Raw genomic sequence first — 25,597 nt, 5'->3', positions numbered from 1 at the left:
TGATGGTCTTGTGTACATAGTGTCAGGCACTGTGAGGTCATGAATATCCAGGCTACTTTGTTTTTTTATTTTTTTATTTATTTATTTTTTTTATTTATTTGAGAGCGACAGACACAGAGAGAAAGACAGATAGAGGGAGAGAGAGAGAATGGGCGTGCCAGGGCTTCCAGCCTCTGCAAACGAACTCCAGACGCGTGCGCCCCCTTGTGCATCTGGCTAACGTGGGACCTGGGGAACCGAGCCTCGAACCGGGGTCCTTAGGCTTCACAGGCGAGCGCTTAACCGCTAAGCCATCTCTCCAGCCCATCCAGGCTACTTTGTGTCCGGAGGAGCACGTTGTAAGGAGTCCTACCCTTCCTTTGGCTCTTACGTTCTTTCCGCCACCTCTTCTGCAATGAAACCTGAGCCTTGAAAGGTTTGATAGAGATATTGCAGTGCTGAGGACTCCTCTGTCACTTCTCAGTACCATGGTATCTTCTGAGTCATCCCAAGGTCACTGCTATCTGAAAATAGAAAGTTCTCTAACAAAAAACTGAGAGTAGCATTAATGTATAGATATGACCATTAAGAGAAGTGCTTACTGGGCAGTTTGATGAGCATAGTATATACATTTAGCTAGACAGCAGCAGACATTACACCCCTAAGGCCCATGACTACCCTGTTGTAGAATTTTAGTATCAGGGATGTATTCCCTCCCATGGAGTGGGCCTCCAGTCAAATTAGAGGGCAGTTGGTTTCCCCCAAACAAATGTGCCACTATTGCACCCATTGGCTCATTTGGCCTGTTTGGACAAATGTAAGGCTTGCAGTGTCCACTTTTGAGTATCTTCACTGGTGATTTCTTTCTCCCATTGAGCTGCATACAGTGTGGCTTTTTCCAGCTTTCTGTCAGCTGGTCTACATGGAAGAGATTTTCAGCTCAGTTCCAGCAGGGTTTCTCAGTGGTCTTGCCGCCCAATTATGTGGAGTCTTTGGCAATAGGGTCTTACCATCTCTTCCTGGTGGGAAACCAAGGGCTTGGCAATGGCCTGTAATGTTTTGGGAGCATCAGGGACCTCCCTGGCCAAAAATTAACTGGAAGGTATCCCATCCCTGGCACTGAAAATTTTCTAGTAACAATCTATAGCTCCTGTGTATTCCATTGTCCAAAAAAGTAGGTTTCCATGAGATTTATTTATAATCTCTTAGATTTTTTCTTTTTCTTAATTTGTTTATTTTTAAAAATTTATTTATTTCAGAGTGACAGAGAAATAGGGAGAGAGAGAGAGAGAGATAGAGAGAGAGAGAATGGGTGTGCCAGGGTTTCCAGCCACTGCAAAAGACGTGTGCACCCCCTTGTGCATCTGACTAACATGGATCCTGGGGAATTGAGCCTTGAACTAGGGTCCTTAAGCTTCACAGGTAAGTGCTTAACCGCTAAGCCATCTCTCCAGCCCTCTTAATTTATTTTTACTTTATTTTATTTTATTGTTGCTTGTTTGTTTTCTTTGATTCGCAGTAGGGTTTCACTCTAGCCCAGGCTGACCTGGAATTCACTATGGAGTCTCAGGGTGGCCTTGAACTCATAGAGATCCTCCTACCTCTGCCTCCCAAGTGCTGGGATTATGCGCCACCACGCCCGGCTCAAATTTGTTTTTATTAAGAACTTCCATGATTATAAAAATTATCCTATGATAATACCCTCCCTCCCCCCACTTTCTCCTTTAAAACTCCATTCTCTATCATATCCCCTTCTCCTCTCAATAAGTCTCTCTTTTATTTTGATATCATCATCTTTTCCTCCTATTATGATAATATTGTGTAGGTAGTGTCAGGCACTGTGAGGTCATGGATATCCAGGCCATTTTGTGCCTGGAGGAGCACATTGTAAAGAGTCCTACCCTTCCTTTGGCTCTTACATTCTTTCTGCCACTTCTTCTGCAATAGACCCTGAGCCTTGGAAGGTGTGATAGAGATATTTCAGTGCTGAGCACTCCTGGCACTTCTTTCTAGCGCCATGATGCCTTCTGAGTCATCCCAAGGTCACTGCCGTCTGAAAACAGAAGATTCTCTACCAAAAGTGAGAGTAGCATTAATATAAGGGTATGAACATTAAGAGAAGTGCTTACTGGGCAGTTTGATAAGCATAGTAAATACATTTAGCCAGACAGCAGCAGACATTACACCCCCAGGACTCATGACTAACCCTGTTTTAAGTTTTCAATACCAGGGATGTATTCCCTCCCATAGAGCAGGCCTCCAGTCCAATTGGAGGGCAGTTGGTTTCCACCATGACAGACACGCCACTATTGCACCCATTGGCTCATTTGGTCTGACTGGCCCGATATAAGGATTGCAGTGTCCACTGTTGAGTATCTTCACTGGTGATTTCTGTCTCTCCCATTGTTGTGCATGCAGAATAGCTTCTTCCAGCTTTCTGTCAGCTGGGCTACATGGAGGAGGTTATCAGCTCAGTTCCAGCAGGATTTCTCAGTGGCCTTGCAGCCCAAGTATGTGGAGTCTTCAGCAATAGGATCTTACCATCTCTTCCTGGTGGAAAACCAAGGGACTCGGCAATGGCCTCTAATATTTTGGGGGCATCAGGGACCTCCCTGGCCAACAACTCACTGGAAGGTATCCCATCCCTGGCACTGAAAATTTTCTAGTAACAATCTATAGCTCCTGTGTATTCCATTGTCCAAAAAAGTAGGTTTCCATGAGATTTATTTATAATCTCTTAGATTTTTTCTTTTTCTTAATTTGTTTATTTTTAAAAATTTATTTATTTCAGAGTGACAGAGAAATAGGGAGAGAGAGAGAGAGAGATAGAGAGAGAGAGAATGGGTGTGCCAGGGTTTCCAGCCACTGCAAAAGACGTGTGCACCCCCTTGTGCATCTGACTAACATGGATCCTGGGGAATTGAGCCTTGAACTAGGGTCCTTAAGCTTCACAGGTAAGTGCTTAACCGCTAAGCCATCTCTCCAGCCCTCTTAATTTATTTTTACTTTATTTTATTTTATTGTTGCTTGTTTGTTTTCTTTGATTCGCAGTAGGGTTTCACTCTAGCCCAGGCTGACCTGGAATTCACTATGGAGTCTCAGGGTGGCCTTGAACTCATAGAGATCCTCCTACCTCTGCCTCCCAAGTGCTGGGATTATGCGCCACCACGCCCGGCTCAAATTTGTTTTTATTAAGAACTTCCATGATTATAAAAATTATCCTATGATAATACCCTCCCTCCCCCCACTTTCTCCTTTAAAACTCCATTCTCTATCATATCCCCTTCTCCTCTCAATAAGTCTCTCTTTTATTTTGATATCATCATCTTTTCCTCCTATTATGATAATATTGTGTAGGTAGTGTCAGGCACTGTGAGGTCATGGATATCCAGGCCATTTTGTGCCTGGAGGAGCACATTGTAAAGAGTCCTACCCTTCCTTTGGCTCTTACATTCTTTCTGCCACTTCTTCTGCAATAGACCCTGAGCCTTGGAAGGTGTGATAGAGATATTTCAGTGCTGAGCACTCCTGGCACTTCTTTCTAGCGCCATGATGCCTTCTGAGTCATCCCAAGGTCACTGCCGTCTGAAAACAGAAGATTCTCTACCAAAAGTGAGAGTAGCATTAATATAAGGGTATGAACATTAAGAGAAGTGCTTACTGGGCAGTTTGATAAGCATAGTAAATACATTTAGCCAGACAGCAGCAGACATTACACCCCCAGGACTCATGACTAACCCTGTTTTAAGTTTTCAATACCAGGGATGTATTCCCTCCCATAGAGCAGGCCTCCAGTCCAATTGGAGGGCAGTTGGTTTCCACCATGACAGACACGCCACTATTGCACCCATTGGCTCATTTGGTCTGACTGGCCCGATATAAGGATTGCAGTGTCCACTGTTGAGTATCTTCACTGGTGATTTCTGTCTCTCCCATTGTTGTGCATGCAGAATAGCTTCTTCCAGCTTTCTGTCAGCTGGGCTACATGGAGGAGGTTATCAGCTCAGTTCCAGCAGGATTTCTCAGTGGCCTTGCAGCCCAAGTATGTGGAGTCTTCAGCAATAGGATCTTACCATCTCTTCCTGGTGGAAAACCAAGGGACTCGGCAATGGCCTCTAATATTTTGGGGGCATCAGGGACCTCCCTGGCCAACAACTCACTGGAAGGTATCCCATCCCTGGCACTGAAAATTTTCTAGCAACAATCTATGGTTCCTAAGTGTTCCATTGTCCAAAAAGTAGGCTTCCAAATGATTTACTTATATCCTCTTAGATTTTGATTAGCCCTCCCTCCATCTTTCCTTTACTCAATCTCTTCCCCTGACCTCACTTAGGCCTTTTCACCTCGATTAATCTATTCTTCTACTTACATATACACAATATCATCCTATTAAGTCCCCCTCTCCCTTTCTTTCTATTCCCTTTATATCTCCTTTCTAGCTTACTAGCCTCTGCTACTGAGTTTTCTTCCTACTCACACAGAAGTCCAATCATCTATAGCTAGGATCCACATATGTCAATTTTTTTTAAAGGTTGGGATATAATTGTTAACCCAGAATTCTCAAGAATAAAGACCACTGACCACAAATTATGGCCAAACTGAAGCAAGGTTTTAATTGTGCACCATAGAGCCAGTCCGGCCGCTGCCTCCTTAAGGTGGGGTTGTAGAAAGCAGCTTCCTTCACAGGGTCTTTTTTTTAAATTTTGTTTAGTTTTATTTATTTATTTGAGAGAGACAGACAAGGAAAGAGAGAGAGAGAGAGAGAGAGAGAGAGAAAGAATGGGCGTGCCAGGGCCAACAGCCACTGCAAATGAACTCCAGACACATGTGCCCCCTTGTACATCTGGCTAACGTGGGTCCTGGGGAATTAAGCCTCGTACTGGGGTCCTTAGGCTTCCCATGCAAGCACTTAACTGCTAAGCCATCTCTCCAGCCCCACAGGCTCTTTTTATAGGGAAAAAAAACCATAGAAATTACAGGGTAGAAGGTTTTCAGAGGCCAGAAAGCATGGTGACAGAAGCAGAGCAGCTGTTACAGTTAAACTACTTCCCAGAACGTTATGAATACACAATCCTGGGAACAGCAACCAGGGAACAATTTCTGGCCCCAGCTCAGACATAGAAACTTAGTGAAACAGAAACTTAACTTAGTCATTATATCAAAATGGCTCTTGCTGTTGAAATGGAGTCAGGTTGTCTCTTCAGTAATTAGTAGAGTACTTGCCTACCATGCACAAAGCCACAGCACTGCATAAATCAGGCAAACTTGATGGGGCACAACTTCCCAGCACTAGGGAAGTGAAGTCAGGAGGATCAAAAGTTCAAAGTCATATCTTCGTACATAGGGAGTTTGAGGCCAGTTTGAGCTACACAAGACCATATCTCAAATATATATATGTGTGTGTGTGTGTGTGTGTGTGTATGTATGTATGTATATTGGGGGCTGGAGAGATGGTTAAGGTGCTTGCCTATGAAACCTAAGGACCCAGGTTCAGTTCCCCAGTACCAAAGTAAGCCAGATGCACATGGCACATGCATCTGGAGTTCATTTACAGTGGCTAAAGGCCCTGGTGCACCCATTCTCTCTCTCTATTTGCCTCTCTCTCTCTTTCTTTCAAATAAATAAAATTAAAATTAAGCCGGGCGTGGTGGAACACGCCTTTAGTCCCAGCACTTGGGAGGCAGAGTAGGAGGATCACCATGAGTTCGAGGCCACCATGAGACCACATAGCGAAATCCACGTCAGCCTGGGCTACAGTGAGACTCTACTTTGAAAAACCAAAACCAAAACAAACAAACAAAAAAAATTCTTTTCAGGTATAGTGGTGATGTATACCCATAATTCCAGAACTAAGGAGACTGAAGCAAGAGGATTTCTAGGAGCTTTGAAGCTAGCTTGGGGCTATATAGCAAATATACCAGTCTACCCACATTTATATATTAGACCCTTTTGCCAAAATAGTGTTGAAAAAAATCTACATCTGAAATTGTGAGGCCAGCCTGGACTACATAGCAACTATGCCTTGTTCATCAACTTGGTTTTATCCTTTGGTCTAAATAACTGAAACCCTTCAGGCTAAGAAGTCTGGGAGGGAGTAGCATAAAGATTTTGCCATCCTTTCTCATGAATTTATACTGAAATGCCTCCTTGCTGAAACCTGAAATATATGAAAGTCAAAGAGAAGTTTGGGAAGCAAAGAAAAATGTCCTGTAAAAACTGACTAGAATATGGATATGTAAGCCACAATTTATCTTGCACAAGGACCAGAAATAGGCCTCACATGAAGGCTAAAAGATAATTAAGAAGCTGTAGAATGTTAATCTGAGCCCAGCAAGGCCAAAGAATGGTTTGGGTCACACCTATGCAAAAGCCAGGTGTGATGGTCCATGCCTATAGTCCCAGCTACTCTGGAGGCTGAGATTAGAGGATGGGTTTGTAGCCAGCCTGGGCAACATAATGGAGGCCCTGTCTTAAACATAACCCAACCCTGTGCAGGCTACACAGGGAGGTAATATGATTCCCAAAGCTCTAGGAAGTATCTGCAGGTCCTCGGTGGTGAGTTGCATGGTGCAGAGCCCTAGCCCTCCTTGGAGAGGAGAGTGGATAGCTCATCCCTGGCTGCTTTATTTGGGAGGGCCTGGGGGAGGCCGACCCAGTTACCCAGCTGCACCCACATCTATACTTCTCAGATCTCAGCAGCTCTCTGTCTGAAAGATGAGCATATTTAGTTTTTCACACATTGCCTCCTCACTTTGACAACTCTGGGCATAATCAGATTGTCTGTTTTCTAAGTATGGCAATAAGAATAGGACTTCAAGTTCTTTTGCCTTCAGATCACTCAGGAGAAAACCTTTAGAACATTGCTTAGAAAGTTAACAGCTATGAAAGTGACACCAGTATATCACATTTAAAATTTCATGTGTATGTTTTTTCAAACACCATAAGAGTTTATATCATGAGAAATGAATCTGCCACTAACCCCAGACCCTCAGTGCTTTCACCAAATAGAAACCACCATGACCCATTTTCTTGGGAATCCATTTAGAAATTTCCACACATAAGTGCATGTTTGCACATATGGACACACACTGAACTAATGACTTTTGTTCATTTATTCCTATTTGTGATTGCTCCATTTCTACACATGTGTCTTCTGTTTTATTATTTTGTTTTTTTATTTTACTTTATTTTATTTTTGAGGCAAGCCCAACAGACTGGCCTTTTCTTATACAAGAGAGCAAGAGTGTGAGAGAAAGGAAATTGGTGCACCAGGGCCTCCAGCTACTGTAATCAAATTCCAGACGTGTACCACCTAGTGCGTCTGTGCAACCTTGCTCACTTGCATCACCTTGTGTCTGCCTTATGTGGGACCTAGAGAATCGAACATGGGTCCTTAGGCTTCACAGGTAAATGCCTTAACTACTAAGCCATCTTTCCAGGCCTATTTTGCTTTTATGAAACAGTCTCACTCTATATCCCAGACTGGCCTAGAATTTATTAAATATCCAAGGCTGGCCTTGAACTCAAGATCCTACTATCTCAGCCTCCTAAATTCTGGATTACAAGTACAAACCACCAAACCCAGCTCTGTTTTCTGCTTCAAGTAGCTACATAGTGTCCCATTGTTGTGACTAGACTTTAGTCTGTCTATCTATCCTCTAAAATAGATGCTTCCAGCATTTTCTGTCCCAAAACCTGCTATAATTGGCATGGTGGTCCACACCTTTAATCCCATCACTCTGGAGGCAAAGGTAGGAGGATCACAGTGAGTTTGAGGCTACCCTGAGACTACAGAGGGAATTCCAGGCCAGCCTGAGCCAGAGTGAGACCCTATCACGAAAAAAAAAAAAAAAATGGGGGAAATTTTGATTTGATACCATCAAACTAACTAGACAACCAGAAAGCAATTTTTTGTTTGTTTTTTGTTTATGGAGACAGGGCCTTGCTATGTAATCCAGATTGGCCTAGAATTCACCATATATCCCAGGCTGGTCTCAATAGCATGGCAATTCTCCTGCTTCAGACTCCTAAGAGCTGGAATTAAAGATGTGTTACCACCATGTCCCCCAGGAAACAAAAACTTGAAAAGTTAAAACATTTAAAGTGAAACTATCCTTGGCTGACAGAAAGAAAAACGCTTTCATTAGTAGGGTAGTTAGTAGTAGACTGACCATAATCCAGTAAATAGCCTCTCACCCATGTTCACACAAGCAACCCTAATTAGGTTCTTTGGGGCACAAAAAAAAAAAAAAAAAAAAGACATCAAAGAAATGGGACAAGCAGAGAAGAAGGGACTCAGAAGGAATGGGTAGGAGACAAGAAAAGGTAATAGGAGGTAAATATGATCAAAACACATTATATACACGTACAAAAAGTATCAATAAATAAATTTTGAGGGGGAGTTCTAGATAGGGTTTCACTCTAGTCCAGGCTGACCTGGAATTCACTATGTAGTCTCAAGATGGGTTCAAACTCACAGTGATCCTTCTACCTCTGCCTCCCGAGTGCTGGGATTAAAGACATGCACCACCATGCCCGGCTCAATAAATAAATTTTTAAAAATTGATGCCAGCCAGTTGTAGTGGCACAAGCTGGTAGGATATTGCTGAAGAGACACAGGCAAGAGGATCAGGAGTTGGAGACCAGCCTGGGCTACACATTAAAAAAAGATGGGGGCTGGAGAAATGGCTTAGCAGTTAAGGCACTTGTTTATGAAGCCTTAAGGCCCAGGTTCTATTCCCCAGATCCCACATAAGTCAGATGCACATGGCAGTGCATGTGTTTGGAGTTCATTTGCAATGGCTACAGGCCTAGGCATGCCCATTCTCCCTCCCTTCCCATAAATAAAGAACTAAGGGGGAAAAAAATGATGCTGACTGTGGTGGCACATACCTTTAATCCCAACACTCAGGAGGCAAAGGTAGGAGGATCACTGTGAGTCTGAGGTCAGCCTGGGTCTACAGAGTGAGTTCCAGATCTGCCTGGGCTGCAGTGAGACACTTCTTTGAAACTCCCCCACCCCAACCCACAAAAAAAAAAAAAAAAAGAAAAGAAAAAGAAAATTTTGAACAAAACTGGGCCTGGTGGTACACACCTATAATCCTAGCACTTGGTTGGCTGAGGGGTTGGAGAATGGGTTAGAAGTTCAAAGCCATCTTCACTTATATAGTGAGTTTAAGACCCTGTTTCAACAATCTAAGTAAAAGGGGGGAAGAAAATGCTGAACAGGATTAAGGATTTGGAAAAAATACCAATTATCTAATCCTTATTCAACCAACACAATTATTTTCATATTTATTTATTTGCGAACAGAGAGAGAGAAAAGGAGGGAAAGAAGAGAGACAGACAGAGTGTAATCAAAGTGAGAAATTATCCTAGACTACAAAGCAGAGGCAACCATTGCAAATGAACTCCAAATGCATGTGCCACTTTGTGTACCTGGCTTTATGTGGATACTGGGAATCCAGCCGAGGTTGTTAGGCTATGCAGGCAAGTGCCTTAACTGCTGAGTTGTCTCTCCAAGCCCCATTATTTCCATTTTTGCATATTACTTTTGTAAGTTTTTTCTTTTTCTTCCTTTCCTTCTTTCTTTCTTCTCTCTCTCTCTTTTATTTTCTTTTTCTTTTATTTTTTTGAGATAGGGTAACCCAGGTGCTCTGGTACTTGCTATGTAGACCAAGCTAGCTTTTAAAAAATAAAAGTTTCTTTTATTTATTTATTTATTTATTTATTTATTTGAGAGGATAAAGAAATGGAGAGAGAGTTGGTGTGGTACTGCATGCCTTTAACCTCAGCACTCAGGAGGATCACTGTGAGTTCAAAGCCACCCTGAGACTACATAGTGAATTCCAGGCCAGCCTGGACTAGATTGAGACCCTACCTCGAACCCCCCCCTCAAAAGGATATAAATTATAAACTATTAAGTTTATTTAGAAAGAAGTAGCAAATTGTGGGAGGCTGGAGCAGAGTCATAAATATGTAGGAAGTAGGAAACACACTCTCATGTGGAAAACACTGCTGGGATTAAAGGCATGTGCCACCATGCCCCCTGAGGGATGGGGGGAGGCTGGAGTAGAGCAGCAAGGACATGGCAGGAGTTCATAAAGCCCGTTTAAGAGAAACTGAGGCTTTCAGAGAAAGATTGAAGTAGAGCCACAAGCACATGGAGGACAGAATTTAGGAGCTGTGTAAGGAGATTTAGAAGGAACACGCATGGCATCTGCAGTGTGCTTTCCTATGGAGGGAAATTAAGAGGGCAAGTGGTGAGGCTCAAGAAAGAAAAAGGGGAAAAATAAAGCAGAGAACAAGAAATTCAGAGGATAAGTAATAAAGAGAGTTACACTCATGGTTACCCTGAGTTTAAGGAAATTACACAGGTAGCAGGTAAGCCTGGAGTTAGTGAGAGCACCCACTTGGTAGATATAGAGTGTAAGGGAAATACACACATGGTAAGATTCAGAGACCAGAGGAAAATCATGTGTGTAATCAAAGTGAGAAATTATCCTAGACTACAAAGCAGAGACAAGCAGAGAAGTTCTCCAAGACCAAGAAACTGTATTATGCTCTCCCCACACCAACCCAAGAGGGAAGCTAGACTCACCTGTGTCCCTGTGGCCGGAGAGAAGAAAGGCAGGCAGAACCCAGCAGAGCTAGAAAAGCAGAGCAGAGATGGGTGGAGCTAGTGGCTGGCGGAAGACAACAAGGGGAAGACCTGATGGGTTTGTAGATTTGGATGGTGGATCCCAGAGCCAGCCCAACTGAACCAGTGGGCTAGGTTGGATAGCAGGGGTACTGTAGATCAGTGAGTTCCATTTCTGCCAAGGATTCCATTCTTTTTTTAAAAAAAAATTATTATTATTATTATTGTTTTTTTTTTTTTTGGTTTTTCGAGGTAGGGTCTCACTCTAGCCCAGGCTGACCTGGAATTCACTATGGTGTCTCAGGGTGGCCTCAAACTCATAGCAATCCTCCTACCTCTGCCTCCCAAGTGCTGGGATTAAAGGCGTGTGCCACCACACCCAGCTAAAAAATTATTTTAGAGAGAGGAAGCGACAAAGAGGTACAGGGAAAGAAAAGGTACCAGGGCCTCCACCACTGCACTCAAACTCCAGGCACTTGTGCCACTTAGTGGGCATATGCTACCTTGTGCTTGCCTCACCGATATGTGTCTGACTTATGGGATCTGGAGAGTCAAACATGGGTCTTTAGGCTTTGCAGGCAAGCGCCTTAACCACTAAACCATGTCTCCAGCCCAAGAGTTCCATTCTTGTGTCAGGGCAAGGTGTCACATGAAGTGGCATCTCCTGGTTCTCTCCGGTTCTCAATCTCTGACTGAAACTGCCAGAAAGTAGCTAGCTTTCTTCTATCCTCCTTTCAGTTTTCTTTTTAGGTGCTATTATAATTCTCTGTAGAGCACTAACATGTCTTTCACCTTTTTTCTGATCTGAAATGGAAAACTGCAAAATATGACACTAATCCCCCCTCTAATATCTCCCTCCTTCTCCCCCCCAAACACTTGCATCCACTCAACTACCAAGAACTTTGATGAGCACAAAGTTGTTGCTGTGGGATTTGACACAAATATCTTGCCATGTGTTTCTGTATTTGTAAACTCTATTCACGTCCAAACTGCTTGAAAGCAAGTCTTCAGTGTATTTCTGTACCTACCCCTGCTTCACTGTGGGCACTTGATTCTGAGAAGCAAGTTGTTATTATTAGCAGAAGGCACAGGAAGAACGTTGCTCCAGAGCAGCCTATCTGGAGGAGGGCCAGCTAGAGAGGGACTTAGAGAGGGGCCTACCCCAAAAGAAAGATGCTTTCTCTCACGAAAAGGAGTCTAGGAATGAGATGAATTCTGTCTCATTCCACCCTTAAGACACAGTACTATCAGGTACCGCGCTTCGTTATTGTCATTTTATTTTTGTGATTTTGTGTTTTGGGGGGAGACAGTTGAGGTAGGGTCTTACTCTAGCCCAGACTGACCTGGAATTAGTCTCAGGGAGGCCTTGAACTCATGGCAATCCCCCTACCTCTGCATCCTGAGTGCTGGGATTAAAGGTGTATGCCACCATGTGTGGCTTGTTTTTGTGATTTTTTTTTTTTTTTTCTTTTCCAAGGTAGGGTTTCACTCTAGCTCAGGCTGACCTGGAATTCACTATGTAGTCTCAGGGTGGCCTCGAACTCATGGCGATCCTCCTACTTTGGCCTCCCAAGTGCTAGGATTAAAAGTGTGTGCCACCACACCCAGCTCTTTGTTTGTTTTTGAGACAAGGTTTCACTCTCTAGCCCAGCTGACCTGGAACTCACTCTGTAGCCCAGGCTGGTTTTGAAGGCATGAACCATCATTCCCAGATTAACTACAGGATTGTGCTATATAGGCCTGCTATCCTGGCCTGGTACTCACAATGTAACCCAGGCTGGCCACCAACTTGCAGCCATCCTCTTGCCTCAGTCTCATAAGTGCTAAGACTATAGGTGTGTGCCACCATACCCAGTGGGGCACTAGAACTTCCTCAGTCCAGCTTGGTCAGGTCTCCTTAACATGAGACTAGTTTACTGAAATTGTGAGTTGCAACTTTGTATCAGGATTTGGGATACTGCTTCCACAGCGAGGAAGGTTGGTTTCTTGGGAATAAAAACCTCCACTGTGCCGGGCATGGTGGTGCATGCCTTTACTCCCCACTTATGCTTCTCCCCCTCCTCCTTTTTTTTTTTTTTTTTTTTTTTAGGTAGGGTCTTGCTCTAACCCAGGCTGAACTGGAATTCACTATGTAATCTCAGGGTGGCTTCAAACTCATGGCAATCCTCCAACCTCTGCTTCCCAAGTGCTGGGATTAAAGGCATGCGCCACCATGCCTAGCTAGTTTCTGCTTCTTGATCTGCACCATAAATAGATCCAACAATAGGCCTAATCACTACTGTAAACTATTTTTGTGTACAATGTAATGAGACATGAAAGCAGCTGTGATTTCTGTAGGTGGGAAGTTATAGGTGTTGCTAAAACTACTATGGTTTGTGGTATGCATTCTCATTGAGGGAAATGAGGAATTTCTGCTCAGGTTAGTGCAGAAGTGGCTTAGCTAAGGCACTTGCCTGCAAAGCCAAAGGATCCAGGTTCAATTCCCCAGTACTCACATAAAGCCAAATGCACAAGGCGGTACAAGTGTCTGGAGTTTGTTTGAAGTGGCTAGAAGCCCTGGCACACCCATTCTCTCTTGAGATATATATATATGCTGAGCATGGTGGCCCATGCCTTTAATCCCAGCACTTGGGAGGCAGAGGTAGGAGGATTGCCATGAGTTTGAGGCCACCCTGAGACTACATAGTGAATTCAAGGTCAACCTGAGATAGAGTGAGACCCTACCTTGGAAAGAAAGAAAGAAAGAAAGAAAGAAAGAAAGAAAGAAAGAAAGAAAGAAAGAAAGAAAGAAGGAAGGAAGGAAGGAAGGAAGGAAGGAAGGAAGGAAGGAAGGAAGGAAGGAAGGAAGGAAGGAAGGAAGGAAGGAAGGAAGGAAAGAGGGAAAGAGGAAGTAAAGAAGGAAGGAAAGGAGATGCAACTATTTCCCATCTAAGTTCATAGACTTCCTGAACTGTGCTCACAGTTGACACTCTTTAGAGGCACTGTGTCTTCCCAAGTATCCAGGCTCACAACTCCAGAATCTCTTCCAATCCCTCCTCTCCTCAGCACCCGACATTCAAGTGACTGACTAATCCCACTGATTCCACCTCTGTCTCTCTAGGATTTTCAAAACTGCTGCCACTATCTGAGGGTGGGATCTGTCACTGGTACTGACTGACACTTTCTGCCTAGCTGGTCTTTCTTTTCCCATCTATTTCCATTATCTCTATTAGATGTTTGCTTCTCTCTCCTAAGACCAAGTTCAAATCCGCATGCTTGGACTTAAAGTCTTCTGAGGTAAAATACACGTTTTCAGTTTCCCTCACTGACCCTGATTTTGAATCTGAACTCCTGCAGACCCCCTGTCTCCCCAGGCTCTTCCCATTTGCTCTGTCCTTGCTCCCTGCCTACCCTGACTGGAAGTCCCAAGGCAGTGCCATCTGGTAGTCTATTGGCTTCTCTTTATTATGGTATTCTAGCGCCCCCTGTTGTTCATGTCGTGTCTGAGCATTACATTTTGTTTGGTTTGATTTGGTTTTGGGTTTTTTTATTTATTTTTATTTTTTGAGGTAGGGTCCAGCTTTAGTCCAGGCTGACCTGGAATTCACTACGTAGTCTCAGGGTGGCCTCGGGCTCGGCAATACTCCTACCTCTGCCTCCCAAGTGCTGGGATTAAAGGCGTGCGCCAAATGCCAGCCTTGCATTTTAAAATAAAAGTGTTGTTGTTTTGTTTTCCTTTTTTCCAAACTCCAAAGTCCTCATAAGAAATTTGGAAATTATAAAGGAGACATACATAGTGGGGCACACCTGCAATCTCAGCAATTGGGAGGTAAAGGCAGGGGGATCTGGAATTCAAGATCATCTTGGTGTTGCATACAAAACCTGACCCACCTTCCAGTCTTTCATGTTTCACTGCCTCTACTCTCCTGTTACCTGTCCCCACAGGCCTCGAATCCTCTGTGGCAATCTCGGGGTTCCACGGCTGTGTCTTCTGGGGGCCGTTTTCGCTGCCCATCTTGCAGGCATGAGGTTGTCCTGGACAGACATGGAGTCTACGGACTGCAACGAAACCTGCTAGTGGAGAACATTATTGACATCTACAAGCAGGAGTCTTCCCGGTGAGCCACCTGGGCCACTTCCTCTCTGTAGAGCAGGGTGTGACCCTCAGAAGGGGACCATCAGGGCCAGAACAGGTATGGGAACCATTGGCTCGCTCTTCAATTTAGACAGAGAGTGGATCCAGGAGGTAGGATTGACTCGCGCTGGCCAGGGTTTCACCCTCACTCTTCCTCTTGGTCCAGAGTCACAGCCCACCCCAGTACCCTTTACTTCACCAGCCTGCATGAGTTCCTGTCCTGTGGAGACCTTTGCTTCTTTTTGTTTTAACTTTCATTTATTTATTAGAGAGAGAGAGAAAATGGGTGCACTAGGGCCTCTAGCCACTGCAAATGAACGCCAAATGCATGTGCCACCTTGTGCATCTGGCTTATGTGGGTAATGGGGAATTGAACCTGGATCCTTAGGCTTCACAGGTAACCACATTAACCACTAAGCCATCTCTCCATCCCTGAAATGGACTCTTCTTGGGCCCAGGCCTCTGCCTCTTTTCCAAACTGAGACCATTGCAGATATCACTGACAGGCACAGCGCCAACTTCAGGGGTGGAGAAGGCGGTGGTTGGTGGAAGCTGAAGAAAAGGTACACACTCAGGCTGACTCCCCTAGGCCTGGCCCCTGACCCTCAAGAATGCCCTGATCATGCCCCCCACCAGGCCACTGCACTCCAAGGCAGAGCAGCATCTCATGTGTGAAGAGCATGAGGATGAGAAGATCAACATCTATTGCCTGAGCTGTGAAGTGCCCACCTGCTCTCTCTGCAAGGTCTTTGGTGCCCACAAGGACTGCGAGGTGGCCCCACTGCCCGCCATTTACAAACGCCAGAAGGTATCAAGCATCGGGAGCAGTGGTTTAGGACAGAGCCAGCCTCTTACTGCACTTGGTTAAGGTCTAGTTGACAGAGTTGTCCAACCTTTTGACATTTTAACATGATGTTGTCATCTATGAATGTGTTTGGCTGCATTCATAGCTATCCTGGGCACAGGTTGGATATGCAGGTTAGACTAAGAGATCAAGTCTAAAGCTTTAGTTCCATGTTTGACTCTTTTTTTTTTTTTTAAGAAAGGCCTGCCTACCTGGTAACATCTTTTTATTTTATTTTTACTTATTTGAAAGAGTGAGAGGGAGGCAGAGAGGGAGAGAGAGGAAGAGAATGGGTGTGCCAGAGCCTCCAGCCACTGTAAAAGAACTCCAGACACATGCGCCATGTTGTGCATCAGGCTTATGTGGACCCTAGGGAATTGAACAGAGGTCCTTTGGCTTTGCAGGCAAATGCCTTAACCACTAAGCCATCTCTCCAGCCCCATGTTTGACTCTTTGTGTGGCCTTGAGGAGGTTATTGATTTATCTGGTCCTAACTTCCTCACTTGTGAAACACAGAGTGCACTAGAGAGATGGCTTAGTGGTTAAGGTGCTTGCCTGCAAAGCTTAAGGACCCAGGTTCAGTTCTCCAGTATTCATGTAAGCCAGATGTGCATGGTGGCACATGCTTCTGGAGTTCACTTACAATGATAAATAAAATAATAATAATAATAAACAAAAACATAGGGTGCAAGTACCTTCTTCTTATTAAAACATATTTTTATTTATTTGAGAGAGAAAGGCAGGGGAGAGAGAGAGAGGAGAATATGGACACACCAAAGCCTTCAGCTACTGCAAACAAACTCTAGATGCATGTGTCATCATGTGCTTCTAGCTTACATGGGTCTTGGAGAATCAAACCATGGTCCTTTAGCTTTGCAGGCAAGCACCTTAATTGCTAAGCCAACTCTCTAGCCCGTGCAAGTGCCTACTTCTAGCAGTTGCCACCAGCAAGGAAGGCCAGAGGCCCTCGCATGAGCCGGTTGTGAGGCACAGCTGGTAGAGTGCTTGCTTAACACGTATGCAGCACTGTCTTTCATCTCCAGCACCACATAACCAGTGTGGTGGCACATGCCCGTAGTCCTAGTACTCAAGGGTACAAGCATGTACATCAGAAGGTCAAGCATTTTCAGCTACCTATCAAGTGCAAGGCCAGCCTGGGCTATTCTCACCCTTGTCTCAAAATAGTCGAGGCAGGGGAGATGACTCCGTGGTAAGAGTACTTGCTGCGTAAGGACCTGTGTTCAATCCCCAGCACCCATATAAAGAGCCAGATGTGCTGGGCGTGGTGGCACAGGCCTTTAACCCCAGCCCTTGGGAGGCAGAGGTAGGAGGATCACCATGAGTTCGAGGCCACCCTGAGACTACATAGTGAATTCCAGGTCAGCCTGGGCTAGAGAGACACCCTACCTCAAAGAAAAAAAAAAAAGTCAATACAATCTTTGATCACAGATGAAGATACACAAAGGAATGTACTTCATGAATAAAGTCAGCAAGAGCAAAATTTATAGTTTAGACCCTTAAGGAATTTAGATACTAAGGAGTAGAAACTCACTATGAATAAAACGCTTTTTCTTTCTTTTTTTTTTCAAGGTAGGGTCTCACTGTAGCCCAGACTGACCTGGAACTCACTTTACTTTAGGCCGGCCTGAACTCATGATGATCCTCCTATTTCAGCCTCTGTAGAACTGGGATTATAGACATGTACTACCACACCTGGCTAAAATGCTTTTGAGAAGATGGGAAAGAAAGAATATAATAAATGAACATCGCTGGAGAAAGGGCTTAGCAGTTAAGGCTCTTGCCTGTGAAGCCTAAGAACTCTTGTTCAAATCTCCAGGTCCCACATAGTCAGACGCACAATGATGCAAGCACACAATGCCGCACATGCACCACAAGGGGGTGGATGTGTCTGGAGTTTGTTTGCAGCAGGCTGAAAGTGCTGGTGTGTCCATCCCCCCAAAAAAATAAAAATAAAAATAAAGCTGGGCCTTTAATCCCAGCACTCGTGAGGCAAAGATAGGAGGATCACCATGAGTTCAAGGCCACCCTGAGGCTACACAGTGAATTCCAGGACCAGAGTGAAACCCTACCTCAAAAAGCCAAAAATTAAAAATAAAAATAAAGGCTCAGCATGGTTCCACAGGCCTTTAATCCCAGCACTCAGGAGGCAGAGGTAGGAGGATTGCTGAGAGTTGGAGGCCACCCTGACTGAGACTACATAGTGAATTCCATGTCAGCTTGGACTAGAGTGAAACCCTACCTCAAAAACAAATAATAAGGGCTAGAGAGATAGCTTAGCGGTTATGCGCTTGCCTGTGAAGCCTAAGGACCCCAGTTTCGAGGCTTGATTCCCCAGGACCCATGTTAGCCAGATGCACAAGGGGGCGCATGCATCTGGAGTTTGTTTGCAGAGGCTAGATGCCCCGGCCTGCCCATCCTCTCTCTCTGTCTCTTTCTCTGCCTCTTCCTCTCTCTGTCTGTCAAATAAATAAATAAAAATAAAACAATAAAACAAATAATAATAATAATAAATGAGCCGGGCGTGGTGGTACACACCTTTAATCTCAGCACTCAGGAGGTAGAGGTAGGAGAATTGCTGTGAGTTCAAGGCCACCCTGAGATTACATAGTAAATTCCAGGTCAGCCTGGGCTAGAGTGAAACCTTACCTTAAAAAACCAACTAACCCCAGCCCTTGGGAGGCAGAGGTAGGAGGATCATAAATTTTAAAAATTAAAATAAAGAGAGCCGGGCGTGGTGGTGCACGCCTTTAATCCCAGCACTCGGGAGGCAGAGGTAGGAGGATCGCTGAGAGTTCGAGCCCACCCTGAGACTACAGAGTGAGTTTCAGGTCAGCCTGAGCCAGAGTGAGACCCTACCTTGAAAAACCAAAAAAAAAAAAAAAATTAAAATAAAGAATGAACATACAGAGCTTGATCTTAACACTAATTCTGTGCTGGGAAGATGGCTCTGTGGTTAAGAGTACTTGTTTGCAAAGCCTGCTGGCCCAGGTTCATCCCCAGTACCCACAAAAGCCAGATACACAAAGTAGCACACAGTCTGGAGGCCCTAGCATGCTCTTACTCTCTCTCCTCATAAATAAAATTTTGGGGTTTTTTGTTTTGTTTTTTCAAGGTAGAGTCTCTCACTCTAGCCTATGCTGACTTGGAATTCATTATGGAGTCTCAGGGTGGCCTTGAACTCAGCGATGTTTCTACATCTGCCTCCTGAGTGCTGGGATTAAAGGTGTGCACCACCATGCCTGGAAATTTTTTTTTATTTTAACACTAATTCCTCCGATGGAGCTTGGAGATAGAGTGGGAAGGAGGGAACTATACTTGAAATCTTCTGTCAGTACCACAGACTTGGTCCTCTTTGGGTCTCATAAACTCCACCTTAGGCATGTCATACATTTTCAATGCACTTCTTTCCATCCTCTATGAATCATCAGTTTATTCTGTAGACTTCAACAATCTAACTTCAGAGAGAAAGATAGTAAATTTAAAACTTCCCTGCAGGATTAGATGTGTATAAGCTCAGTACTAGGGAGTCTTCACCTGCTGTGCTAACAGGCCCAGGGTTTGATCCTCTGCAAAGGCAAATAGAAACGAAGACTGGAATGGAAAAAGCACCTGCTGGCTTTAGATACTCTTTCCAAAGAACAGAGAGGTCAAGTAGGGGAGGTAGGGGAAGGACAAGAGAAGGTGAACAGGACAGGAAAAGAGAAGGGGTGAACATGATGAAAATATATTGTATACATATATAAAATTATCAAAAGCTGGGTGTGGTGGCTCATGCCTTTACTCTCAGCACTCAGGAAGCAGAGATAGGAGGATTGCCAAGAGTTCAAGGCCACTCTGAGACTACATAGTGAATTCTAGGTCAGCCTGAGCTAGCGTGAGACCCTACCTCGAAAAAAAAAAAGTGCTAGCAAGATGGCTTAGTGGTTAAGGTGTTTGCCTGCAAAGCCAAAGGATCCAGGTTTGTTTCCTCAAGACCCACATAAGCCAGATGCACAAGGCAGCCCATGTGTCTAGAGTTTGCAGTAACTAGAGACCCTGTACGTAATTCTCTCACTCTCTCAAATAAATAAATAACCTATATATTAAAAATAGGATAGGGGCTGGAGAGATGGCTTAGTGGTTAAGCACTTGCCTGTGAAGCCTAAGGACCCCGGTTCGAGGCTTGATTCCCCAGGACCCACATTAGCCAGATGCACAAGGGGGCGCATGTGTCTGGAGTTCGTTTGCAGTGGCTGGAGGCCCTGGCGCGCCCATTCTCTCTCTGACTCTCTCTCTCTCTCCCTCTCTCTCTCTCTCTGTCACTCTCAAATAAATAAATAAAAATAAAAAATTAAAAAAAGGGCTGGAGAGATGGCTTAGCGGTTAAGCACTTGCCTGTGAAGCCTACGGACCCCGGTTCGAGGCTCGGTTCCCCAGGTCCCACGTTAGCCAGATGCACAAGGGGGCGCACGCGTCTGGAGTTCGTTTGCAGAGGCTGGAAGCCCTGGCGCGCCCATTCTCTCTCTCTCCCTCTATCTGTCTTTCTCTCTGTGTCTGTCGCTCTCAAATAAATAAATAAATAAATATTTAAAAAAAAAAATTAAAAAAAAATAGAATAGCTTGGCGTGGTGACTTATGCCTTTAATCCCAGCACTCCGGAGGCAGAGGTAGGAGGATCACCATGAATTCAAAGCCACCCTGAGGCAACAAAGTAAATTCCAGGTCAGCCTGAGCTAGAGTGAGACCCTACCTCGAGGAAAAAAATGAATAAAATAAAACCTGCATATAAAACCCTCTGTCCTTACCCCCGACCCTGTCTTGACTGCAAAGCCAAGTATGTCTTTCCAGTTCTCCAGTAGTAGCTGGGGGTGAATGGAGCCGGGCTGGGGGGGGGGGGGCGGCCGAGGGCTGCTGCACGATAATGCTTGAGGGATAGCAGTGAGCTTTGTGCTTTGGGGTTGTGCAGCCCTGTTAAACTTTTATCCAGATTAGCCCTGGGTCCATGACAATTCAATCTGAGTGTAGGCAGCAAGCCCCCAGGGAGGAAGTTTTGTGTTCTGGTAGGTTGCCAGGAGAGGGGGAGGCAGGGAAGCAGGAGGAGAGGAAAGGTCTGGGGTGAACTTTGTTTCTCCCAAGGAACCCTCCCTACAACAGGCAGGCATGGGGAATAGTTTAGCCACCCTAGACACTGATCGACTTGGGCGGTAAACATAGCCTTCTCCTATACAAGGCACATAGCAACCTTCTGGCAACCCGGGACCCCCGCCTGTATGGAGCTGAGCTTACATCTTTCTCCAAACAATGAACTTGTACATGCCTCCTAGCAACCATTATTCATGATAAGTACCTATGAAAATAATTATTTATAAAAAAACTAAAAAGTAATTATTTATTTGATAGAAAGAGGGAGGAAGGAAGACAGTGTATGAGTGTGTATAGGTACGCAAGCACTCCTGCTGCTGCAAACAAACTCCAGATGCATGTGCCACCTTGTACATGGACACTGGGGGAATCAAACCCAGGTCATCAGACTTTGCAAGAAAGAGCCTTTAACTGCTGAACTATCTATCCAGCCTCCAAATATTTTCTTTTCTTTTTCTTCCCTCTCCCCGAGGCTAGGTCTCGCTCTAGTCCAGGCAGACCTGGAATTCACTATGCAGTCTCAGGGGGCCTCAAACTCACAGCAATCCCCCTACCTCTGCCTCCTGAGTGCTGGGATTAAAGACTACATAGTGAATTTCAGATCAGCCTGGGCTAGAGTGAAACCCTACCTCCAAAAACCAAAAAAAGAAAGAAAACCTACTGCCTCAACTTTCAGAATGCCGGGTTTTGCAGGTGTGGGCCACCACAGCATGTGTATGTATGTCTGTTTGTCTGTCACCAAATATGAAAGGAGCAGACATTCTCCAAACACCCAATATGTGCCAGGCACTGGCTAAATGCTTTACCAATAGATTCATGTCTTCCATCAATTCTCAACTATTCTTAGAGATACGCATTCAGCTAATATTACCTCTTCTTCATTCTCTTTATTAGCTCATTTTGATAGTCCTATGGGACAAATGTTAAACCTTATCCTCATCCTCTCACCTCCCAGTGCTGTTGCATTCTGCTTTTTTTTTCTTTTTTCTTTTTTTTTTGTCTTAAAGTCCTTTTGTGCTCACTAATTCTTTCGTCTGAAAATTCTATCACTTAATTCACCCCCTGGCTTACTTCAACAACAATTGTACTTTAACTTATACAAACTTTACCTGGTTCTTTGTCAAACTTGCCTTTTGTTTTGTTTTGTTTTGTGTTTTGTTTTTTGAGGTAGGGTCCCACTCTAGCACAGGCTGACCTGGAATTCACTATGTAGTCTCAGGGTGGCCTTGAACTCACAGCGATCCTCCTACCTCTGCTTTCCAAGTGCTGGGACTAAAGGCATGCGCTACCATGCCTGGCTTTTTGTTTGTCTTGAAATTTTGCTTTGTTTTGTTATTCTTGGAAAGTTTTTTTTTGGTGTGTGAGGGAAGAGTTTCGGGGTGGGGTTTTGTTCTAGCCCAGGTTAACCTGGGATTCATTATGTTGTCTCAGGATGGCCACAAACTCACAGTGACCCTCCTACCTCTATCTCCCAAGTAGTGGGATTAAAGACATGTACCACCATGCCCCGAGGATGGGATCATTCCATATTGCCCAAGCATAGATGAGAATCTAGCTCAGTAATAGAGCATTTGCCTACCATATATTATCTGGGCTGCCCTTGAACTTGTTATCCTCTTGTGCCAGCCTCTCTAGTAACTAGGGTTACAGGTTACATCATTACTACAACCACAGCTAGCCATTGTATGGTCTTGTTACGCACATGGACACACACACAACACACACATATATAGGGCCAGTCATGGTGACACACACCTTTTATCCCAGCCTTGAATTCATGGCGATCCTCCTACCTCTGCCTCCCAAGTGCTGGGATTAAAGGCGTGTGCCACCATGCCTGGCTAGCAGTAGGATTTCTTGATCAAGGCTAGCTTAAACTATAGCAAAACCTTATCTCAAAAATGAATTAAGTCTGCTGGCCTGGGTTCAATTCCCTATCTACCCGCGTAAAGTCAGACACAAAAAGTAGTACATGTAGGCTGGAGAGACGGCTCAGCAGTTAAGGTGTTTGACTGTAAAGCCTAACAACCCACATTTGATTCCCCAGTACCCACATAAAGCCAGATGTACAAGGTGGCTCATGCATCTAGAGTTCAGTTGTTTGCAGTGGCTAGAGGCCCTGGCACACCCATGTTCTCTCTTTCTCTCTCTCTGCCTCTTCCCCCCACCTCTCAAATAAACAAATATATTTTTTTAAATGAAGGGCTAGAGAAATGGCTTAGTGGTTAAGGCACTTCCCTGCAAAGCCTAAGGACCTACGTGTGATTCTCCAGGTTCCACATAAGCCAGATGCTCAAGGTGGCACATACATCTGGGGTTCATTTGCAGTGGCTAGAAGCCCTGGCATGCCTATTCTTATTCTCTCTCTTTCTTTCTCTCTCTTCAACAAATATATAAATAAAAAAAATTTTTAAATGAAAGGTTGGAATGGCTCAGCAGTTGAAGATGCTTGCTTACAAAGCTTGCTAGACCAGGTTCATATCCCCAATGCAAAAAGTGGCATATGTCTGGTGTGTTTGCAGCCATGGGAGGCCCTGGTGTGCCTATAAACACAAAATAAATAAATAAGTAAAATGGAGCCGGGCATGATGGCACATGCCTTTAATCCCAGTACTAAGGAGGCAGAGATAGGATCACTGTAAATTTGAGGCCACCCTCAGACTACATAGTGAATTCCAAGTCAGCCTGAACTAGAGTGAGACCCTACCTCAAAACACCCCCACCCAAAAAACAACAGTGATGTTAATAGTGTCATAGTGGCTACCTCATTTTATATTTATTCACTTATTTATTTTAGAGAGAGAGAATAGTCACACCAGGGACTTTCAGCCGCTATAAACAACTCCAGATGCATGTGTCCCTTGGTGGCACATATGCAACATTGTACACTTGCGTCACTGTGAGTCTGTATACATGGGACATGGAGATTCAAGCCTGCCTTCTTAGGCTTCGCAGGCAAGCGCCTTAACCACTAAGCCATCTCTCCAGCTCCATTTCATATTTTTTAAAACATATTTTCGGCTGGGCATGGTGGAGCATACCTTTAATCCAGCATTCAGAAGGCAGAGGTAGGATGATTGCTGTGAATTCAAGGCCAGCCTAAGACTACATAGTGAATTCCAGGTCAACCTGGGCTAGAGAGAGACCCTACCTTGAAAAACAAAAACAAAAAAAGTATACACACACACATATATATACATATATATAGAATTTATTTACTTGAGAGAAAGAGGTGGGAGTGGGGGAGAATGGGCTCACAAGGGCCTCTAGCCACTTGTAAACGAACTCCAGACACATGTGCCACCTTGTGCATCTGGCTTTACATGGATACTGGGCAATCAAACTTGGGTCCTTTGGCTTTTCCTGCAAGTGCCTTAACCGCTAAGTCATCTCTCCAGCCCTCATTTCATCTTTTGAGAATTAACTAGAAAGTAACGCAAAGCCAAGCCAGGCATGATGAGCTTGTAGACTGCACAGCGCTACCATATTTTTATAATGGTTCCCCACTCTTCCAGATCTCTCCATATACTCCAGGTGGGGGAGGGGGACAATCTTCAAGGCTATCCTGGTGAGGTGAGAGGGTACAGCTTCAATCCGAGGCTCCCAGCTCTAAGAGCTGGTCTGTGTGTGACAGAGTGAGCTCAGCGATGGCATCGCGATGCTGGTGGCAGGCAATGACCGTGTGCAGGCAGTGATCACGCAGATGGAGGGGGTGTGCCAGACCATTGAGGTGAGCCTGGGCTGGAAGGGTGGAGGGGACAGACATTGGGTGGATCTGGAGCCCTGAGCTCCTAAGGGAACTGTTCCTCTTTGACCTCTGGATAAAATGGCCAGAAAGTTTTGGACTCTTAGAAGTGGTGGGTAGTGTTTGCCCTGACTGCTGGGTGTGGGCCCTAGCTCCACTGTTCATTAGCTCTGTGACTTTGGTCTAGTTACTTAGCTTCTCTGTGCTTGGTTTTGTTTTTAACTTCATTAAAAAAATAGAGGCAGGAGGACTCAAGTTCTAGACTAGTCGGGGTCATTTGGCAAGATCTATCTACATACATGCATATGCAAGCTGTAGTGGCCCACACCCGTAAACACGGCACTCTGGAGGCTGAGGCAGTAGGATTTCTCTTTCAAGGCTAGCTAAATAGCAAAACTGTGTCTCAAAAATAAATTAATTGCCAGGTGTGGTGGCACCAGCCTTTAATCCCAGCACTCGAGTGGCTGAGGTAGGAGGATTGCTGTGAATTCGAGGCCAGCCTGAGATAATGAAATCCAGGTCATCCTGGGCTAGAGAGAGACCCTACCTCAATAAATCAAAATGAATGAAAAAATAGTGATGTTGACACAGAAGCTATTTCGTTTTAATATTTTGAGAATTAATTAGAAATCAATGTGAAGCACAGCCAGGGCCAGGGATATAGATGGCTCCCAGTAATGCCACTTTGTAATATCACGCTGTCATTAATGTTACTGAAAAGATCTGGGTAGCTTTGTGACTGTGCCCCTAACTCACCATGTGACTGTGACCACAGTGTCAGTCACTTTCCTTTTTGGCTCTCGGTGAGTTCCATTAAGTGGGGATCAAAACTCCTGCTCCCCCAGCTCTGGAGGATCAGCCAAGCTTTTATTCAGGCTTGCTCCCATCTTTCAGGACAACAGCCGTAGGCAGAAGCAGTTATTAAACCAGAGGTTTGAGACCCTGTGCGCCGTGCTGGAGGAGCGCAAGGGTGAGCTGCTGCAAGCTCTAGCCCGGGAGCAGGAGGAGAAGCTGCAGCGCGTGCGGGGCCTCATCCGGCAGTACGGAGACCACCTGGAGGCCTCCTCTAAACTGGTGGAGTCGGCTATCCAGTCCATGGAGGAGCCGCAGATGGCGCTCTACCTCCAGGTAGGG

At 44.8% G+C, this 25,597-nt stretch overlaps 1 protein-coding gene across 1 annotated transcript in view; it reads left to right on the top strand.

Annotated features, from left to right (window-relative positions):
• The window catches only part of Trim54 (tripartite motif containing 54), a 30,654-nt gene that overhangs the window by 4,111 nt on the left and 946 nt on the right, over positions 1-25,597 (top strand). Inside the window, exons 2-5 of the mRNA XM_045150808.1 lie at positions 14,543-14,715; positions 15,369-15,540; positions 24,353-24,448; positions 25,358-25,591. Of these exons, the coding sequence (XP_045006743.1) occupies positions 14,543-14,715; positions 15,369-15,540; positions 24,353-24,448; positions 25,358-25,591 (675 nt within the window). The remainder of the gene's footprint in view (positions 1-14,542; positions 14,716-15,368; positions 15,541-24,352; positions 24,449-25,357; positions 25,592-25,597) is intronic.

Source organism: Jaculus jaculus, chromosome 5 (genome assembly GCF_020740685.1).
Source record: "Jaculus jaculus isolate mJacJac1 chromosome 5, mJacJac1.mat.Y.cur, whole genome shotgun sequence".
Lineage (NCBI taxonomy): Eukaryota > Metazoa > Chordata > Mammalia > Rodentia > Dipodidae > Jaculus > Jaculus jaculus.
The sequence above is the reverse complement of the archived record's forward strand: the minus strand, read 5'-3'. Positions and strand labels throughout refer to the sequence as shown.